The sequence below is a fragment of the Chiloscyllium plagiosum genome, chromosome 10 (assembly GCF_004010195.1).
Source record: "Chiloscyllium plagiosum isolate BGI_BamShark_2017 chromosome 10, ASM401019v2, whole genome shotgun sequence".
Taxonomy (NCBI): domain Eukaryota; kingdom Metazoa; phylum Chordata; class Chondrichthyes; order Orectolobiformes; family Hemiscylliidae; genus Chiloscyllium; species Chiloscyllium plagiosum.
The window spans coordinates 76,936,632-76,957,347 of NC_057719.1; the positions used below are offsets into that span (position 1 = coordinate 76,936,632).

Sequence of the window (20,716 nt, forward strand, 5' to 3'; positions counted from 1 at the left end):
GTTATTATTTATCCTTGCTGATAGGAAAAATACATTCACTCTTTCACTGACTCAGAGGCTGGTTAAATCGGCTTCTTTTAAAATCATATTCCCTTGATCTTGGAGAAAGGTACCCATAAGAGAAATTATCTTTTATAAATTAACTTGTTGTTACCAACCAAGAGGTTGGTGAATATTGCCTGGTGACTTAACACTGTCTAGACACTGCCCAGGTCATGCTGCATTTGGACACAGACTGCTACAGTATCTGACAAGTTGGAATTTAAAGTATGTTGAAAATGAATATATCTCATTCTAAGCTTAACATACCAGAGGCCTCTGACCAGGCGTGTTCCATAGGGATTGGTGCTGGGTCTGCTTTTGTTTGACATTGATATAAATGATTTGGATAGAATGTATGAGGCATGGTTAGTACGTTTGTGGATAACACCAAAATTGGTGGGCTGGGGAGTGGCAATGGACCTTAATTTGGAGAAATGCGAGGAACTGTACTTTGATAAAATAAACAAAGGCAGGACTTATACAAATAGTGTTAGGGTCCTGGGTCAGAGAGACCTAGGGGTTCAGATAGATAATTCTTTGAAATTTGTGTCATAGGTAGTTTAGGGAGTTAAACAGTCATTTAGCACTCTTGCTTTCATTATTCAGACCTTTGAGTATAGGAGTTGGGGTGTCATGTTGAGGTTATACAGGATATGGTTAGGCCTGTTCTGCAATACTGTGTTTAGTTCTGGTTGCCTATTATAGGAAGGATATTATTAAACTTGAGAGAGTTCAGAAAAGGTTTGCAAGGATGTTGACGAGGATTGAGTTATAAAACCAGACTGGGACATTTTTCACTGGTCCATAGGAGATTGAGGGATAAGACCATAAGACATAGGAGTGGAAGTAAGGCCATTCGGCCCATCGAGTCCACTCCGCCATTCAATCATGGCTGATGCGCATTTCAGCTCCACTTACCAGCGTTCTCCCCGTAGCCCTTAATTCCTCTAGACAACAAGAATCTATCAATCTCGGCCTTGAAGACGACTTCATTGAGTTGTAGAAGTGGAAGTAAGGCCATTCGGCCCATCAAGTCCGCTCCGCCATTCAATCATGGCTGATGCGCATTTCAGTTCCACTTACCAGCGTTCTCCCCGTAGCCCTTAATTCCTCGAGACAACAAGAATCTATCAATCTCGGCTTTGAAGACATTTAGCGTCCCGGCTTCCACTGCACTCCGTGGCAATGAATTCCACAGGCCCACCACTCTCTGGCTGAAGAAATGTCTCCGCATTTCTGTTCTGGAATGACCCCCTCTAATTCTAAGGCTGTGTCCACGGGTCCTAGTCTCCTCGTTTAACTGAAACAATTTCCTAGCATCCACCTTTTCCAAGCCATGTATTATTTTGTATGTCTCTATTAAGTCTCCCCTTAATCTTCTAAACTCCAACGAGTACAATCCCAGTATCCTCAGCCGTTTTTCATATGTTAGACCTGTCATTCCAGGGATCATCCGTGTGAATCTCCGCTGGACACGTTCCAGTGCCAGTATGTCCTTCCTGAGGTGTGGGGACCAAAACTGGACATAGTACTCCAAATGGGGCCTAACCAGAGGTTTATAAAGTCTTAGTAGTACATCTCTGCTTTTGTATTCCAACCCTCTTGAGATAAGAGACAACATTGCATTCGCTTTCTTAATCACGGACTCAACCTGCATGTTTACCTTTAGAGAATCCTCGACTAGCACTCCCCGATCCCTTTGTGCTTTGGCTTTATTAATTTTGTCACCATTTAGAAAGTAGTCTATGCTTTTATTCTTTTTGCCAAAGTGCAAGACCTCGCACTTGCTCACGTTAAATTCCATCAGCCATTTCCTGGACCACTCTCCCAACCTGTCAAGATCCTTCTGCAGCCTCCCCACTTCCTCAGTACTACCTGCCTGTCCACCTAACTTCGTATCATCGGCAAACTTCGCTAGAATTCCCCCGGTTCCCTCATCCAAATCATTAATATATATTGCGAACAGCTGTGGCCCCAGCACCGGACCCTGCGGGGCACCGCTCGTCACCGGCTGCCATTCTGATAAAGGACCTTTTATCCCACCTCTCTGCCTTCTGTTAGACAGCCAATCCTCAGTCCATCCCAGCAGCTCACCTCGAACACCATGGGCCCTCACCTTGCTCAGCAGCCTCCCGTGTGGCACCTTATCAAAGGCCTTTTGAAAGTCTAGATAGATCACATCCACTGGGTTTCCCTGGTCTAACCTACTTGTTACCTCTTCAAAAAATTCCAACAGGTTTGTCAGGCCTGTCCTCCCTTTACTAACTCCATGTTGACTTGTTCTAATCAGACTCTGCTCTTCCAAGAATTTAGAAACCTCATCCTTAATGATGGATTCTAGAATTTTACCAACAACCGAGGTTAAGCTGATTGGCCTATAATTTTCCATGTTTTGCCTTGATCCTTTCTTGAACAAGGGGGTTACAACAGCCATCTTCCAATCATCCGGTACCTTTCCTGACTCCAGTGACTCTTGAAAGATCTCAACCAATGCCTCTGCTATTTCCTCAGCCACCTCTCTCAGAACTCTAGGGTGTTTCCCATCGGGGCCAGGAGATTTATCAATTTTAAGATTTTTTAACTTTTCTAGCACTATCTCTTTCGTAATGGCAACCATATTCAACTCAGCCCCGTGACACCCTTTAATTTTTGGGATATTGCTCATGTCTTCCACTGTGAAAACTGATGCAAAGTACTTGTTAAGTTCTCCTGCTATATCCTTATCTCCCATCACTCGGCTTCCTGCATCAGTTTGAAGTGGCCCAATGTCTACTTTTGCCTGTCGTTTGTTTCTTATGTACTGAAAGAAACTTTTACTATTGTTTCTAATATTACTGGCTAGCCTACCTTCATATTTGATCCTCTCATTTCTTATTACACTCTTTGTTATCCTCTGTTTGCTTTTGTATCCTTCCCAATCTTCTGATTTCCTACTGTTCTTAGCCACTTTATAGGATCTCTCTTTTTCTTTAATACATTTCCTGACTTCCTTTGTCAGCCAAGGTTGTCTAGTCCCTCCCCTGTTAATCTTTCTTTTCTTGGGAATGAATCTCTGTACAGTGTCCTCAATTATACCTACAAACTCCTGCCATTTTTGCTCTGCTGTCTTCCCGGTTAGCCTCTGCTTCCAGTCTATTTTAGTCAGTTCCTCTCTCATGCCCTCATAATTACCTTTATTCAACTGTAACACTATTACATCCGATTTTGCCTTCTCCCTTTCAAACTCCAGCCTGAACTCTACCATATTATGGTCGCTACTTCCTAAGGGTTCTCTTACTTTAAGATCTTTTATAGAGTCTGGTTCATTGCAAAGCATTAGGTCCAGAATAGCCTGCTCTCTTGTGGGCTCCATGACAAGCTGTTCCAAAAATCCATCCTGTAAGCATTCCATGAATTCCCTTTCTTTAGATCCGCTAGCAACATTATTTACCCAGTCCACCTGCATATTGAAGTCTCCCGTGATCAATGTAACCTTGCCTTTCTGACTTGCCTTCTCTATTTCCCGGTACATGTTGCGTCCCTGGTCCTGACCACTGTTAGGAGGTCTATACACAACTCCAATTCTGTTTTTTTTGCCTTTGTGGTTCCTCAATTCCACCCACACAGCCTCCACATCATCCGACGCTATGTCATTCAATATCATAGATTTAATTTTGTTCTTAACTAACAAGGCAACCCCACCCCCTTTGCCCACCTCTCTGTCTTTTCGATAAGTTGAAAGACCATGGAGGTTTAACTGCCAGTCCTGGCCCCCCTGTAACCAAGTCTCTGTGATGCCTACTACATCATAATCATTCACTATTATCTGTGCCATTAGTTCATCGGCTTTGTTATGTATGGTACGAGCATTCAGGTAAAGTGCCTTAATGCTAACTTCCTTATCATTAGAGATGTTGGAAGTCATATGTCCTAAGTTATCCTTGCTTTTTTACTGCATTCTCAGTCTGCCTCAATTTTACATCCGCCTGGAAACATTCTATCCTGCTGCTTATCTTGCCATTTACCTCCATACTCCCTGTCGCTTTCACTTTCCCTTCCCCCCAACTCAGAAGTTTAAAGTCCTACTGACCACCCTATTTATCCTCTTCGCTAGAACATTGGTACCTGATCGGTTCAGGTGGAGACCGTCCCAACGGTACAGATCCCCCCTGTTCCAAAACTGATGCCAATGCCCCATGAAGTGGAATCCCTCTTTCCCACACCAATCCCTTAGCCACGTGTTTACTTGCCTAATTTTCTTGTCCCTATGCCAATTGGCACGTGGCTCGGGCAGTAATCCGGAGATTATGACCCTTGAGGACCTGTGCTTCAATTTCCTGCCTAGTGCTTCATAATGTCCAAACAGGTCCTCCACCCTAGTCTTGCCTATGTTGTTGGTACCAACGTGGACCACAACAACTGGATCCTCCCCCTCCCGCTCCAATATCCTTTCAAGCCGGTGGGAGATGTCTCGCACCCTGGCACCGGGCAGGCAACACACCATGCGAGACTCCCGATCCGGCTTGCAAAGGATACTATCTGTCCCCTTAATTATAGAATCCCCTATAACCACTACTTGTCTATTAGCTCCCCCCTCTTGAATGGCCTTCTGGACCATGGTGCTAACTTTATAGAGGTTTATAAAATCACGTGGGACATAGATAAGGGAAATAGCAAAGGTCTTTTCCCTAAGGTGGGGGCATATTTTTAAGGTGGGAGGAGAAAGATTTAAAAAGGACATGAAAGTCAACTTTTTACACAGAAAGTGTGTGTGGAATGAACTGTCAAAAGAAGTGGTGGATGCAAGTTCAGTGTTTAAAAGATATTTGGATAAGTACTTGAGTAGAAAGGGTGTGGAGGAATAAGGGCCAAATGCAGACAGGTGGGATTACTTTAGTTTGGGAACACAGTCGGTGTGAACTAGTCGGACTGAAGGGTTTGTTTCCATGCCGTATGACTCTATGACTCTATAACAAGCTTCACACTGGATTCCTAGAAATGATAATTTACTGCACAGCTACTATGTAAACTCCTATGTTGAAGCAATACAGCTTGATGCTTTCAGTGGTAATCCACAGCAAATTTCATTGAAAAGCTACTTCAAATTGTCTCATGAGAGAGGATTGTGATACCCTGATGAATAAAATCTCTACCACAAAGCCTGCATTTGCTCAGTGCCAGATATACAGTTCTGTTGGGGTGGGGGTGAGCACAATTAGTGCTCAAGTCCTGAGTGGAAGGTTGGACTCCAAATGCTCCAGAGCGGTATTTACAGTTGCCCAGTGAATCATTATCTGCTGCATATCAGTGGGAACCACCATTCACTAGATGCCACCTTATGGTATGACTTGGACACTGCAACGTGTAATTGAATAATTTAATAGTATGCATAGTATGTTCGAAATTAAACAGTTGAAGAAATGTGATTTGGTTTGGTGATCTAAACCAAATGTTTGGATCACACAAATCTGTAAAATTCAACCCAATGCTTGAGTTTGGCTCGGAAAACTACTCCTAGTTCTCTAGTAATATTGGACCCATGGAAGTGTGTGAGATCAGTGAAATAATGCAAACTTGAACTGAATTACCGACAAATGTACCCTCATTTTAGACTAAGTATTTTTATCTACTCAACATATCACAGAAGCTCATTTGATATTTATCTATCAATACAATAGGACACTAGTGGGACATTAAAATGAAAATCCTGTTTCAAAATCTTAAAATCCCCAATTCTTGGAGAGCTATGACAAAATAAAATGGTGGATCAATTTAGTTACCTATTTATACATTATTTACTTTGTGTTAAGAGCTAAGCATAAATATTCTACCTTTCAGAGAAGTGTAATTATGAGCTTCTGGGAGGCAAAGGGATTTAATGTATCAATTATCAATTGATTTTTAAGAGGGGAGGAGTTGCTAGAGTAAATATTTTACTTTTGGAAGATATTTTTCTGGCCAATTCATTCAGAAAATAAATTGCTTTTAAAATCAAAGGGATCTAATACATGTTTGTTCGAGAATCAATGGATTTGTTGTGAAATTTCCGCAAGTTCATTGTTGACAGTCTATTAATTGTTCTATGTATGCAAAATAAGAAGTGCAAATAATATTCTACCTGTTGAATTTGCTTTCTTTTCCCTAATCTGCCTTCATTCCCCTTCCTAGCTATTTACTCCACCACTGCTTACAGAAGACTGATCTCTCTTTCATCCTTTCTTCTTCATTATATATGTGGGCATGGCTTGAGATCCCAGATGAATAATTTATACTTGTGAAAATTGATACAGAATATTCTTCTTGCTTCCCTATTATTATGTCCCTAGCCTCGATGTCTAATGGGCTTATGTTAACTTTGGGTTCTCTTTTTCTTTTTATATATTTAAAGAAGCTCTTGCTGTCCATTTTGATATTACTTGCAAGTTTACAATCAAAATTTATCTTTTCACCTTTACATTTTTTTTTGGTTGTTGTTTTTACAACTTTCCCAATTATCTGGTTCACCACTAATCTTGGCCACATTACATGTATTTTTTGATGCTGTTCTTAACTTCCCTAATTAACCATGGTTGGTTTGTCCCCTTTCTAGTTGGGACATATTTTTGCTTAAGCCATAAACCATTTTCTTATACATGCCATTAGTCCTCAATCATCACCTTGGCCAGTCCACTTCAGTCACCTCTGCCCTCATTTCTTTGTTCTTTATTAAATGGTTCTATGACACCTTTTATCACTACTGCCCGATATGAACAGAACAGTGGGACACTGATTCAATGTATCTCCAAAAATAACGCACTCCACCAGAACTGCACTGAAGTACTGGATTAGTAGATATATATGAGACATTTGTAGACACTCATATTCGGGGTCAGAAAATCCTATTTAAAGATAAAGTCACCACTATCTTACCAGACTATAAGACTGCTATCTCATCAGAGAGAGAGAGGACTGCTGATAGTTGAACCTGAGGGTCACCTATGCCTCAAGTAAAGGGAAGGTAACCTTGAGAAGGTAACCTCTGCCCATAAAGGAATTAAACCCATGCTATTTGCTGCACAATAAACCAGCTATGCAGCCAACTGAGCTCAGCTAAATGTGAAAAATATTTTATCAATGCTTATGCCCTTTCAAATATAATTCACAGAAAATAAGAGTACAAAGATGTCTGATGGCTTAAAATTTGCTAATATCTAAATTGAACCATCACCAAAAATATATTTCCTTAACAACCTCTATCTGCATTCTGTAGGGACCATTCCCTCCGTAACTCCCTTGTTAGGTCCATTCTCCCCATCCACCCAGCGCCTCTCCATACCTGGTACCGTCACTTGCTGTGGTAAGATGTGCAAAACCTGCAGCCACACCTCTCCTCTCAACTCAGTCCAAGTTCCCAAAGGCGTTATTCCAAATCTGGCAGAGATCTATTTGTACATCCTCCAACCTCATTTCTTGCATCCTGTGCTCTCGAAGTGGTCTCCTCTACATCTGAGAGACTGAGCGCAAATTTGCAGAATGGTTCAGGGAAGATCTCTGTTCCATACCCACCAACCAACTCGATCTTCCTTTGGCCATTCACTTCAACTCCTTCTCCCGCTCCCCAGAGGTCATATCCATTCTGGGCCTCCTTATTCACCTACACAAGACCATCCACAAACTGGAGGAGGAACACCTCATCTTCCACTTTGGGGGCCTATAACCACACGGCATGAACATTGAATTCCCCAGTTTGATAGCTCCCCTCCCCCCACCCCATCCCAGGTCCAACCTTCCAACTCAGATCTGCTCTCTTGACTTAACTTACTTGTCTATCTTCCTTCTCACCTATCGACCCCTCAGTCCCCACCAACCTATCACCATCACCCCCTACTCTCACCCACCTACCATTCCCCTAAACCTACGCCCCTCCTCCTATTTATCGCTTAGTCCCCTTCCCCCTCCCCAGTCCAGAAGAAGGGTCCTGCCCAAAACATCGACTCTCTTGCTCCTTGGATGCTGCCTGGCTTACTGTGCTTTTCCCAGTGCCACGCTTTGTTAAAGTTGCTAATACTGAAAAAGTTTTGTGTGCAAAAATAATCAACCAATCCAAAGTTGTTAGTGTGTACCACCACCTGGAGGCTCACAATGTTAAAATCCTGTTCACATAGATGCCTGGATACAGGTCCTGGTTGATCAGTGAGTGACAGGACTCACTAGAGGTGCTGAAGAGGCCCTGCCAAAATTCAGACACTCTGAGAAATTATTGACGTGAAACTGAGAACTAAGATACAGTTTAAGAACAGTAGAGTGATTGTCACTGTTCTAAAAAGAGTTGCTGTAAGCATATACATACACTGTATACTCTCCAAGGTGAACCCCAATTTAGCTTCAGAACACTCGAAAGCCAATGTTTTCTTTGGAAATGATGAAAAAATGAATTCTAATTTTTGAGTTTCTTCTAAACTAAACCAGACTCACCACTAAACTCCACATCCCAATTACACCTTCCTAGACACTTATACCTTCTGTCAACCATCATGCCCCCAACCAGAAACTTCCCCGATCCAACGCAATTGGACACTCACCGTATCTCCCCGAATGGACACTGCCAGACCCAATGCCTCCGCCAGCCTGAGCATCCACCAACAAACCCCATTCAGCCTGATGCAACAAACCTGCACCCCCTCTCCCCCCATCCACCAACACTACCACCTACAACCTCCCAGACCCTGGCTTAACATACCCTGCTCCACCCCACCACCAGCAGCATCTGACAACCTATAAGCCCAAAGCAACACTCTACTCCACCACCAGCTGATCTCAGCATCCCCCCCACACTGCTTGATGTAATCCCATTCCCCCACTGGTCTGACACCCCTGATCCGACAACACCTTGACCCGTTGGACCTGTCACTGATCCACATTCTGTCACAGAACATGACACCCTGCCCTCTCTCCACACTCATCCCAGCACCCAACCTCAAACCGATTGCAAGCCTGACCTACATATTCCTTCACCTCTTGGGTGTCCCATCCTGTTGGCACTCTCCCCACCTAATATGCTATTGAGCTTATTCATAGAGCACCCTAAGGACACAATTACCTTACATATTTATGCTTTCACAGGATCTAACAAATGGCTGGATGTGCTGCTGGATATTTAGATCACAGAATCTAGCTCATTGACTGCTGCAAAATGGAACATGTCTTCAATGATCAACTTCGCTGATAGATTCATGGATTTCTGGACAGGCTGGAATATGAGATCCCTGTCCAGGGATCAATTTGAAAAACATTTAAAGGCGTGTGGATGATTTTTAATCCAATCAGTGTCGAAAATAGGTTCAGTCAACCTTATGGAAATACCTGGGCCATTGTGTTAAGTGTTGGAACTTTTAAAAAGTGCGCAGATAGAGCAGCCAACAACCTTTAACAAGGAAGGAGTCATATTGGCCCAGATCTCAGTGTCAGCATCAGATCTGTTCTTTGTAATTCTGGCTAAAGAAACACTTACTTACTTCACTCTGATTCTTCTGGCAAAATATTCATTGGAGGATCCTGCAGAAATCACCCAGTGCAGGAAACCTGGGCGATATCAGTGAAGGGAGTCTGCAGAGAAGCCACCCTGTCTTTCATGGCACTAGCTGTCATATTCTGCTAAGAAAAAGCTTCTCAGTCCCTTTGTGTATCTGTGTGAATGCACTTCTGTACAATTGGACTAGGTAAAGAGCTAAAGAACTCGGATGGGTAAGTTGGTACAGCTGGGGAGGATGGCAGCTATGTAAGCTGGCACCTGGGTGTGGGAGCAAGGTCAAGACAGCTTGGGTTGGAGGAATCAGGAAACAGTGACAGGTGGTGGTTCATCAGTGGATTCAATCAATCAATCGGACAAAACTTTCAGTATAACATCCACTGGGTAAATATTCAGATAAGTCATTGTCAAAACTATCTGAAGTCTCCATTGAAAGATTGTGGGAGTAGAGGAATTGCCCATCAGAAGTTCAAAGTTCCTGGGAAATTCCCATGCAGTCAGTGTGTCAAACTTTTCTGGTGTCCCAATATGCACATGGAGAATGTACCAGTCAGATGCTGACTGACAGTAAACTGAGCATGATAACTCTGATTCGTCAAAGCATCGCCTGATGACTAAAGCAGAGAATGGCTACCGTTTGTTTATTTGAAACAGGTGGTCTCCGGGAGTGGAAGATCTAGGTGTATTCATAGTCAGCTAGTGAAGGTTGTAAGTGGGGCCAGGAGACTGCAATAAGATACAAAAACAAGGATACACACTGTAAAGAGGAGAACAAAAGGCATTTCTTTTCTTCCTGTTTCCAGAGCACTTCTACTCCTCATCTCACTACTGTGCACTATTTACTTCTGGTATCTTCCTTTGAATTCAGTGTTGGGTGTTGTTTCTATACTGCTATTGGTGGATTTAACCTCATTTCAATCATCAGGAACATGTGTTCCTATGTTTTGCAGACTTTTAAAATAAAAACAAATTGCCATGGAATATATCAGCAGCAAAATGGTTTGGTTTGGGGTGGACAGGAGTCATATTACTGTCTGGTATCCAATATAACACTTCAGCTGAATGATCCACCCTTGGCTATGTAGCTGACCTAACAAACATTGTTTGGTCAACATTTTTATATTTAAGAGAACTAATAATGTTGTTTAGTTATCTTATACATATAATTTTGAACATTTTCTCTAAATTCTTTGCCTCTCTACCTCACTCTGAATCTTCAAAAAGCCAACCTTTCTAAACATTCCATTTGCATCTCCTAACGCTCGCAGATTGAGATCCTTTCTTCCTCCAGGAACTGTTTTGGAATGTCATTCTCAAGGGAGTACAGTAGGGATGTGAGTGGCACTAACTGGATGGCTCCTTCAGCAAACTGGTGCAATTATCATGGATTGAAGGGTTACTGGTCATGCTCCAAAATTCTATGCATTCTCTCTCTAATCTAGTTTGCTTCCCCACTTCTATTTCCTTTTTTTAAGTCCATCGTAAAACCCACTTCTTTGATGAAACTTTCCATCACCTTCTCAAATATTTCTCTCTTTGGCTTCAAATGCTACACGAATTCTAGTTTTTTGATGCAAACTTGGATAATTTAGCATTCTCAATAACAGTACAGGCAGTCTGCTTATAATTGTGACCACTTTGGAACAAGCTATTTTCTTCTGAAATAAGTACTGATTTTGACATGTTGAAGGATTTGAGCAGTGATTGAGCATTATTAATAGTTCTGAGGAAGGGTCATTGGACCTGAAATATTAACTCTGATTTCTCTCCATAGATGCTGCCAGATCTGCTGATCATTTCCAGCATTTTCTGTTTTTCTTTCTGATTTCCAGCATCCAGGTAACTTCAGTTTTCACTATTAATATTAGTTTGGTAATACACAAATTGAGTATTGCTGAAAGGAGACACATTTTATCTAAATTTTTTGTCTTGCACTCATCAGAACAATTCACAAGAATATCAATGTAAAGACGAACAGCAAAGTTAGACAGTAGGAGCAGAGGTACTGATTGGTTGACCAGAGGACTCTGATTGGTTGAGGCATTTCCATCGAGGATGCACTAGTCAGATAATGACTGACAGTAAACTGGGCATGATGACTCTAATTCGTCAAAGTATTGTCTGAGGAATAAAGTAGAGAATGGTTCCCAGTTGTTTAGCTGAAATAGGCAAAGTGTGTGTACATATTCTTTCTGTCTGCAGACCCAGAATAGGGCCCTGTGTTTTTGTCTAAAATTTTCCTCGGATGTCTTAATGCACTCCATCCTGAGCTCAAATTCACCTTTGTAATGAAGCAGTCAAATGAATTTCTTTTCCTCTACACACTAGTTGAGAAATCTGCCTGAGGATCTCTAATTTTGTGTACTGCAAACCTACCTTCACTGGGCAATATATACATTGGGATCTTTATAGTTTCCCATACTATAACATTGACCTAATTGACAAGCATACAAAGAGCGTGCAAGCCATTTCCATACGATACAAATTTTATGCTGAAGTAGGGCATGTCAAAGCTATCCTGTGAAATAATGCCAACCCTCATCATATCATTTCTCGCCATATACTGCGCAAACTTATGAATGGGCAAATGGCCACCAATTTCAATCTTGAAAGTGCTCCGTCTATCTCAGATTACGCTGGTAAGGTATCTCAAAACAGTTGAGCAACAAGTGAAGCGAAATGTTTCATGCTGCCACTAAGCAGTAGTGTCCCCCATTAACCCCTTTTAATGATGGGTACATGAACAGGAAAGGTTGCGAGGGATATGGGCCCAATGCTGGCAAATTGGATTAGATTAATTTAGGATATCTGGTCAGCATGAACGAGTTGGACCGAATGGTCTGTTTGCATGCTGTACATCTCTTTGACTCTGTGTGGTAGATTCTTTTCCTGTGGCACTTGGTCCCAAAGCCAACTAAAACTTCTTATCCTGGTGTTCAAGTTCTTCAATCCTCCCTGTTATCGTAAATCCCTCCATGCTTACAACTCCATGAGCTCCGCGTTCCTCCCAGTTCAAGTCTGCAACTTATATGACTTCCCTTGCCAGTATTGTTACAGCACTCGTGACTGTCTCTTCAGTCGCCAGGCCCAGTTTCTCGAATTTCCCCTCAAAAGCCAGCTTTGTATCCTGCTTCAAGACTCTTGAAAATCCATAAAGCTGAGTTGGATTTTGTTTTAAAATGCTGAGAACCACATTCTGTCACTTTACCGTGTTCCTATATCAATGCAAATACTTGTCTTTGTAGTGATGTGAATGAATCACAAACATTTTTTTAACATTCATGCCAAGAAAGAAGTGTTGGTAAACATAGTTTTGTATTCCTGAAGATGTCTCCTCTCAGCGCTTTGACCGTCAACAACCTTTCACTACAAGACGGTCGTTGTGCCTCTAGGTGGGGGTGCAGAGCGCAGTCGTCACAAGGGCGCAGACAGCGGGGTGTGTCCCTCTTGCTCAAAGCACGCTCGTTGGCAGTGCTCGCCAGCTCGGGTCTTTGTTATTGGACAGCCGACGTCGCTGCTGTGTCAGGTAATGGCCCCGGGCGCCGACGGGATAGCATAGCTGGAGCTGGAGGACCGCGGGAAGTCATCCCAGCTGCTGCTGTTGCCCAACGACAAGATGGCTGTCGGGAGTAAGCTGAAGCCAGCAGCGACTGGCACGGCGGCATCCTACACGTATACAGGAGGATAGCCGGGGCTCAGGACTCCTGTTTTCATACCGCTGGGATACCGTTAGACCGATATATGGACAGAAATGGGGTCTCAGACTTTACAAATCCTGAGACAGGGAGTGTGGGCTTCAATCACTGGCGGGTGGTATTATGATCCTCATCAAAATACATTTGTGAACGCTTTCCATCTCTACATCTGGCTCTTCCTTCTTTGTTTCCCATTCACACTGTATATGGTGAGTATTTGGCTGTGCGTGTTTACTGACAATCATTTGGGGATGTTTTGAAATTCATCATTGAATTTCCGAAATGTACATGTGTGTTTGTCTAGGTTAAACTGTTATTTATATAATAAACATTTAATAACTGTCTCACGGTGTGAGGGTTCCCCCTCCCCCACCTCCTAAGCTGCGCTGGAGTAATGTGGGATGTTGATTAAAAAAAACAATTGTCAATCTGACACTTGTGAAAATTATGGAATAATAAAAAAAAGGCTGCATAAATGATTATTTATTGGAATATGGAAGATCGTTTTTGTAACTAATACTTAAGAATAAAAATTGTCAATATTAATATCAAAGATTTCTGGACTCTGCATTGTTGTAGAAGGTGATTTAAATTTTTTATCTTTTTTGCTGTATTGGTTTTTTTTAATTTTAATTTGTTTTAAATAGAATTGGAATAAACAAACTTAAAATGTATGTGTTAACCTAATAGGTTGGATTTTAAGTTTATTTAAGCATATTGGTATTTCAATAAGGAACATTTCTGTGAAATGATAGCTGTCGTTTTTACTGCCCCTCTGCTTTAGCAGCTGGTGTTGTTTTGCCTGTTTTATTACTGCTTGTAATGTCACCTGATTTGTTTTAGGTTGTGCTTCTGGAAAAATAGCGCGTAACATGTAAGAATAAACAAATGGAAAAGGTGAGGCATTGTGGATATTGCAAAGGAGGCATTGTTTGCTAGGGTTGCAGAGTTAATGACCGTTCTTTAATGTGCATAAACTAGCTCTAGCTTATGATAACCATTTTTTATAGTAGAGAGATTCCCTATGCATGGCTCTTGGGGAAATACTTTTATAGATATAATCCTGTTTAATATGGAGGCTGCATAAACTCATAACAATGGACTTTAAACCAACCTGCATCTCAGTGGTTCCCTTATGGGAGTCAAATGTTTTTTGAGGTGTGACCAAGAGACAAAAATTGACACTGAAGCACCAGTACATGGGCAGCATATCTTTTACATGGATGTTATTTTAAAAATGTTAATTTTGCACAATGGTGGTACTGGTGCTTCAGTGTCAATTTTTGTCTCTTGGTCACACCTCAAAAACATTTAACTCCCATAAACCAACCTGCATCTCAGTAGTTCCCTTAAAGTCCATTGTTACGAGTATTGCTGCTGGTCCCATTTTCTGGTTCAGCCATGAACATGTCATGTACAACAAAATATTGCAGAGTGCCTTGTGGGGCAAAAGTAAACACAGATGTGAAATACTTTCCAAGCATGGACGGGTTGGACCAAAGGGTCTGTTTCTATGCTGTACGTCTCTGTGACTCATTCAGAGTTGGTTTGAGTTTTGTGAGGAACTGAGATAAAAACCATAATGGTGTTGTTTAATTTTCTTGGAGCAAATCTGTTAATTATACAATTATTGGAGATCTGAAAGGACAGACAGGATGGTGAGAGACTGGTAGTCATTCAATCAAACCTTCAGCAATGCATATGACCAAAGCTGGCAACCCTACCACAAAGATCTATCAAATACCAACAAAATATTTTGAAAAGCTCTGAGGAGGACAGAGAGTAGATTGTGTGCCCAAGATTGCAGTTTTAGCATTAAAGGAAAGAGGAGGTGCATTGCTGTGGGATTAGAAGGTACAAGCTAGCAGGTAGGAATGGAAGTGATTACAGTATTAAAGAAGAGTGAGAATGTTGATGGAGGAATGACAATTGTTGTGAGTTGATACGTTGGGTCTTTGGAGTTTTTGAGTTGCAGTTTGTGGATGTAGAGCTCAGGAAATCAGGAAGGAGTGTTGTTCTATCAGCTCAGTGAGCCAGAAAACAGTGAGGATGAAGTGCAGTTAAACGGGTTAATGCTGCAAATAAAAAGGTCAGGCTTGGCAGTGCTTTCACATTAAAAAAGTTGTTTTCAAAATAGTTTCCCAAAAATAATGCGTCATCAATAGAAACAGAAGTGTAGATTCTATTTCATTAAACAACCGAATGCAGTGAAATGTTTGTAAATCATGGTTGTGTTGCAGCAACTTTCTTTTGCACCTCAGTATTTGTTTCACAGGAAATGGCAATGATGAGATGCCACATGGTCAATGTGCAAGTGGTAGCACTTTGACATTATGGACAATAGTGGACACTGAAGTGGTGAAGCTTGGTAGTTGTGCTGGTGAAGCATTGAATCCTGTTCACTCTCCTCTTATTCCTGCAACATGCCCACGTTTGTTTCTCTCTTCCTCGCTCTCTTACCTTATCACCCCTCCACCCTCTCCCCTTCTTGTCCTCTCTTCCCCCTCCCCCAGTATTCTTTCTGTGCATGCACACATTTTTATCCTCTGTGATATTGTAAATGTGCTCTGTTCTGAATTGATTATACATTTGCTAAATTTATGGAGGATGGTCAGTGACTGGAGGGGAAGAATCTAGTACTATGTTGGCATCAAGTCTAAAGGAATAATCTTCAGTGCCTTGCTGTAACTACTGTTTGTCTGAATGGAAAATTACCCACTACCAGAATCCTTCTCAACTTAATGAGTGTAAATCAACAGAATGGAAACAAATGAAGCAGATGAATTGGAAGGCTTATGTTGCATCTCAAGTTCCAGTCAATCTGGTGAGGTTGTATTTTCGTAGTGTTAGAACAAAAAAAGTAAGCATTTCAACTCTAACTGAACAGTAACAAAGCACAGATGGAGTATGCGTTATTCTTTAAGACGAGCAACATAACTGACTTCATGAAGTCATCAAACATTATTATAACTTTTTTGTTTATATTTGAGAAAGCTGTTTACAGAACTATCTAGGTAATTGTGTATCTGACAACTGCACAGAGGTAAATTGGCTTTGGTTGTACTATAGCTGTTTGAAAGGAAGAAAATAGACCCTGTGAGCATTGATTTTTTTTGAGTCTCAGTGACACACATCTTCCAGTGAGTGAGAACTCCAACATGCTATAAAACATTTCCCTTGCTATTACAGAGTGCCCATAACTAACTTTGAGAGAAATGCCATCTTTAGTATTTCATGGAAGCTTCTTAAATTCTTATCTCAAAGTTTAAAATAATTAGTAATTATTTTCAATGAGTGTTTATTAAGTTTAATAATAATGAGGCAGAATTGTGACATTGATTCTGATGGGAAATATTTATATGAAATAGTACTTTTTGATTTAAATTAAATGGGAATGTTTTGAGAGAGTAGTTTATTGTATAATAATATTTCATTGTGTATTTGAGAATTCCACTTCACAGAAGTTCCATACGAAATGCTAGAATGACACTGAGCTGTGCACACGATGTTTGGTCTCTGGTCTTTTTTGTCTTTAATGATCTTTTAAGGACACTCCAGTTAACCTTACATTTGAAGGATGTGTTGGGGAATATGGTATGGAATGATGCTGGAGTGATGTCAAGGTTCATGAAAGAATTGTTTGGTTTTCCTAACCTGATTGCTCTCGAGCGACAATCACTTCTGCTAGGAAGTGAGAAAGTGTTTGGTTGAAGTTGGATTGGGGTTGGCTGTGATTCTGAAGCTTGTGACTCTGGCTCATTCATGAATAATAGGCACCAACATGAGAGGATTACGGAAGTCTTCCTCCAGCAGTAGTTGCTATCTTTTGTAGTGAAGAAATAGGGCGGGCTGAAGCATTTAGAACCATCAATTACTAAGAATATTTATTGGATCTTGATTTGACTAACAGCCTGGATAAATTTTATGCTTCAATTTTTGTCAGTCTTTATAAGGTTAGAAGTGGGAAAACTGCACATCTGATGTTGAACAAGAAAATGTTGTTGACCCTGAAATACCTTGTTTGAGGGAATATTTCTGTGTAGTATTTTGGTTTAAACAAAAAAAACTTTTCTCATCACAACAGTAGAATGTTTTCCAACTTCCTTTGAATTTTCCCCCTTATTCCTTTCAACTTTGTTTCTTTTGAGATAGTCACTTGTGTTTTAGTACGTTTTCCTGCATGGCAGCTGTCTTCTGGTATCTTTTGCTGACCGATGAGTATTACCAGGCAGTTTGGATGAAGTGGGAGAAGGACATATCACAGCTAGGCTCAATCTTTTCATTTATTGAGTATTCACACAGCTGCACCCAGCTGGAGTCACAGGACAATGGAACCAAGTGCTTTCATGGTCAACTAATATGATACATATTTTAATTTGGATAATTGACTTGATGAGATGCATTTAAAAATATGATAATCAAAATGCCCATGTTGTATCTCTCAGGGCATTGAAACATTTTCCAGTTGGTTGCTGGAATGCTTGATGATAGATTTTGACCGGCACTCCACTTGCCAGCTGGAACTTTCTTTCACTTCTACACAGGTCAAAAGGTTGATTTCAAGTGCCAGTGCCATGAGAAACTGATGGGGAAAATAACACATTTGGATTAGAGTAGTGGGATTTATGACAGGATATTGCGCCACAGAAAATCATTCGCTTTACTGTTGTGATTTGTTCTGATCTCTTCCAGATGTGCTATTGGATTTGTGTCTTCTGTTGCCCACTGATTGTGTCTACATAAAGGCTGAAATTATAGCCACAAGCTTCTTGTGCTCCTACATATTGAGAGCTTTTAAAAAGAAACATGATAATGCTAATTCCAAGTTTCAATAACCTCAACAAAGGCTTTACTGTGTCTTTTTGTAGACTATAATTTGAGTTTTGTTTTTGCAACGGTTATTGTAATTTTGATGCCATGCAGCCTTGAACAATAAAAGAGAGAGATCAATTCCAAATGTTGACCACAGCTGCAATAATGTAGCCTTCACAGGAAAACTCTTGCAATATCTAGTTAAAAACTGTCAATACTTCTGAAGCAAGCAATGCTGTAGTGAGAAATATTTCAGTGGAGTGAATGAACAAGCTGAAGCTAAGAGCTTTCAAGCCATTGTTAGGATCAGAATTCAAAATCTCTCAAATTAGGCCACAACAAACTTTTCAGAATTTTGCTCCGCTCCAAATAATCAGCATAAGTTGAATTTTATTCCCAAAGTTCAAAACAAGTCATTGGGCATCATTCTTTCGGGCCCAAACTCACTCACTGACTTGCAGAAATTTATTTACTCTAAGATGTCTGAGCCAAGGCATGTAGAAAAGCAGAGTAGCTTTAAACCAAAATTGAGTGAAAGCCAGTAGTGTATAGAACCTTTTAAAGCCTGACTGTTTTCAAGGTTCCCCCAGAGAATGCTCCTCATACCCATTGCCACTTGCAGTGCATTTGTGCACAGTATTTACAGTAAAATTTATTATTTTGGCAAGCACAATAATTTAATTGAAGGGATTACGACTGTTGCACAGGAGAAGAAAATTTGTGTATTGCTGAAATTATATGAACAATCTTCCCCATCCTAATGGTTATAGTCATAGCCATTGAGCCTCTCACTTCCCTAAGAGCATTGGAGTTCTTGTTCTGCATTCTCCACCTCTTCCCAACCTACCCTCTAACAATTTCCTGTTTGTTTTTTTTCCTTTGTGCAGAATATCTTTATTAGAAATTAATGATTCTTAGTCAACCAATCCAAATATCCAATTTCATTCAATAAGTTGGAATGATTGCATTAAATGCTCTTGCATTGTCTTTTGCTGGTGTAGAGAGGAGCCAAGCGATTTGAAGTGAGTGTCCAGGTATGCTACATTGGTATCCCTGCAGCATACAGGTGATTGTATGCTGAATTCCGTGGAATTTAGCTAAATGGTCATCATCATCTTTTCCCCATCTGCTTTCTGCCATCTCATTCTCTTTGGGTTTAGGGGATTCCCATGGCTGAATTGAAACTATTATGAACACCGCACAAGCAGAATTCCAAAAAGGCTTGCTGGTTCACAGTAATGAACTAAAATTGTGACCACTTTTATTTGTCTAGCATAGGTTTGTTCCATTCAAGCAATTATTGAATAGCAGATTATTGTATCATCGTTCATTATTGGAACTGAACTGACATTTAAAGGCATGCAGATCTAATGAAGTACGTCTATAGTTCAACTATCACTTCTGTGCTTGCTGACTAAGCTGCATTGGCTCTCAATATCTTCAATTTAAACTTTTCATCCTCTGATTTAAACTTCTTAATGGCCGACACAATCTACTGTAAAAGTTCTCTACTTCATATTTTTCAAACTCTGCCATCTTTAGTATAACTTGCTGTCTTCATTCACTATAAGCGGCTGAGCCTTCATTGCTTTGATTAGCCAGCAATAACTGGATGTTGTTGCAACATACAGCAACTGAACCTTTCTAATCTGCCTTGAATTTGTTTGAAAGAGATAATCTATTCATTGCTGTGTTTTGCAGAAAATTATACTTAGCTTCAACCAGTTATAATGTATGTTTTTGTGGGAAGGTGAGATTGGAAAGAGAGGCAACATATGATATAATTCGTACATTTAACTGTGGACTGATCTCTACAGAACCCAACAATGTGTACATTAGGATATTGCCCGGATTTATATTTCTATTTCAGTTTTTTAATTAATGATTTTGTGGGGTGAAGGTGTCATTAGAAAGGTCCGTGTTTGTTACCCATCTCTAATTGCCTTTGAATTGAGTGCCTTGCTGGGTCATTTCAGAGGGTATTTAAGGATTAATCAAACTTAAGTCAGACCAAGTAAGGATGGCAGATTTACTTCCCTAAAGCTTGATAGTGAACCAGAGAAGTTTATACAATAGAGGAAGATAGTTTCATGGTCACTATCACTGATATAAGCTTTTATATTCCACATTTATTAAGTGAATTTAAATTCTACCAGCCCTGTGGTGGGATTTGAATGTGTTGCCTCAGAGCATTGTATTGAACCTCTGGATTAACAGTTCAGTGACATTGCCAGTATATCATCCTTTCTGTCTAATTATCAGTATCTAAAAGAAAAGATTGCAAATATTAGATGCTGTCTGTTCCATCCAGTTCTGAAGATGTCTTTGGATTTGAAGCGATAACTCTTTCTCTATCCAGAGATGTTGCCAGACATGCTGAGTTTCTCTGCATTGGTGGTGCTGGAAGAGCACAGCAGTTCAGGCAGCATCCGAGGAGTAGTAAAATCGATGTTTCGGGCAAAAGCCCTTCATCAGGAATAAAGGCAGAGAGCCTGAAGTGTGGAGAGATAAGCTAGAGGAGAGTGGGGGTGGGGAGAAAGTAGCATAGAGTACAATAGGTGAGGGGGGGAGGGGATGAAGGTGATGGGGCGGGGGGATGGTGGAGTGGATAGGTGGAAAAGAAGATAGGCAGGTAGGACAAGTCATGGGGACAGTGCTGAGCTAGAAGTTTGGAACTGGG

At 40.8% G+C, this 20,716-nt stretch overlaps 1 protein-coding gene across 3 annotated transcripts in view; it reads left to right on the forward strand.

The window, feature by feature from the left end:
- Nucleotides 1-13,105: 13,105 nt before the first annotated feature.
- The window catches only part of pcnx1 (pecanex 1), a 279,895-nt gene continuing 272,284 nt past the window's right edge, over nucleotides 13,106-20,716 (forward strand). For all 3 annotated transcript variants that reach the window (XM_043698139.1, XM_043698140.1, XM_043698143.1), the window contains exon 1: nucleotides 13,106-13,433. In XM_043698139.1, coding sequence (XP_043554074.1) covers nucleotides 13,281-13,433 — 153 coding nt within the window. In that variant the 5' untranslated portion in view covers nucleotides 13,106-13,280. The remainder of the gene's footprint in view (nucleotides 13,434-20,716) is intronic.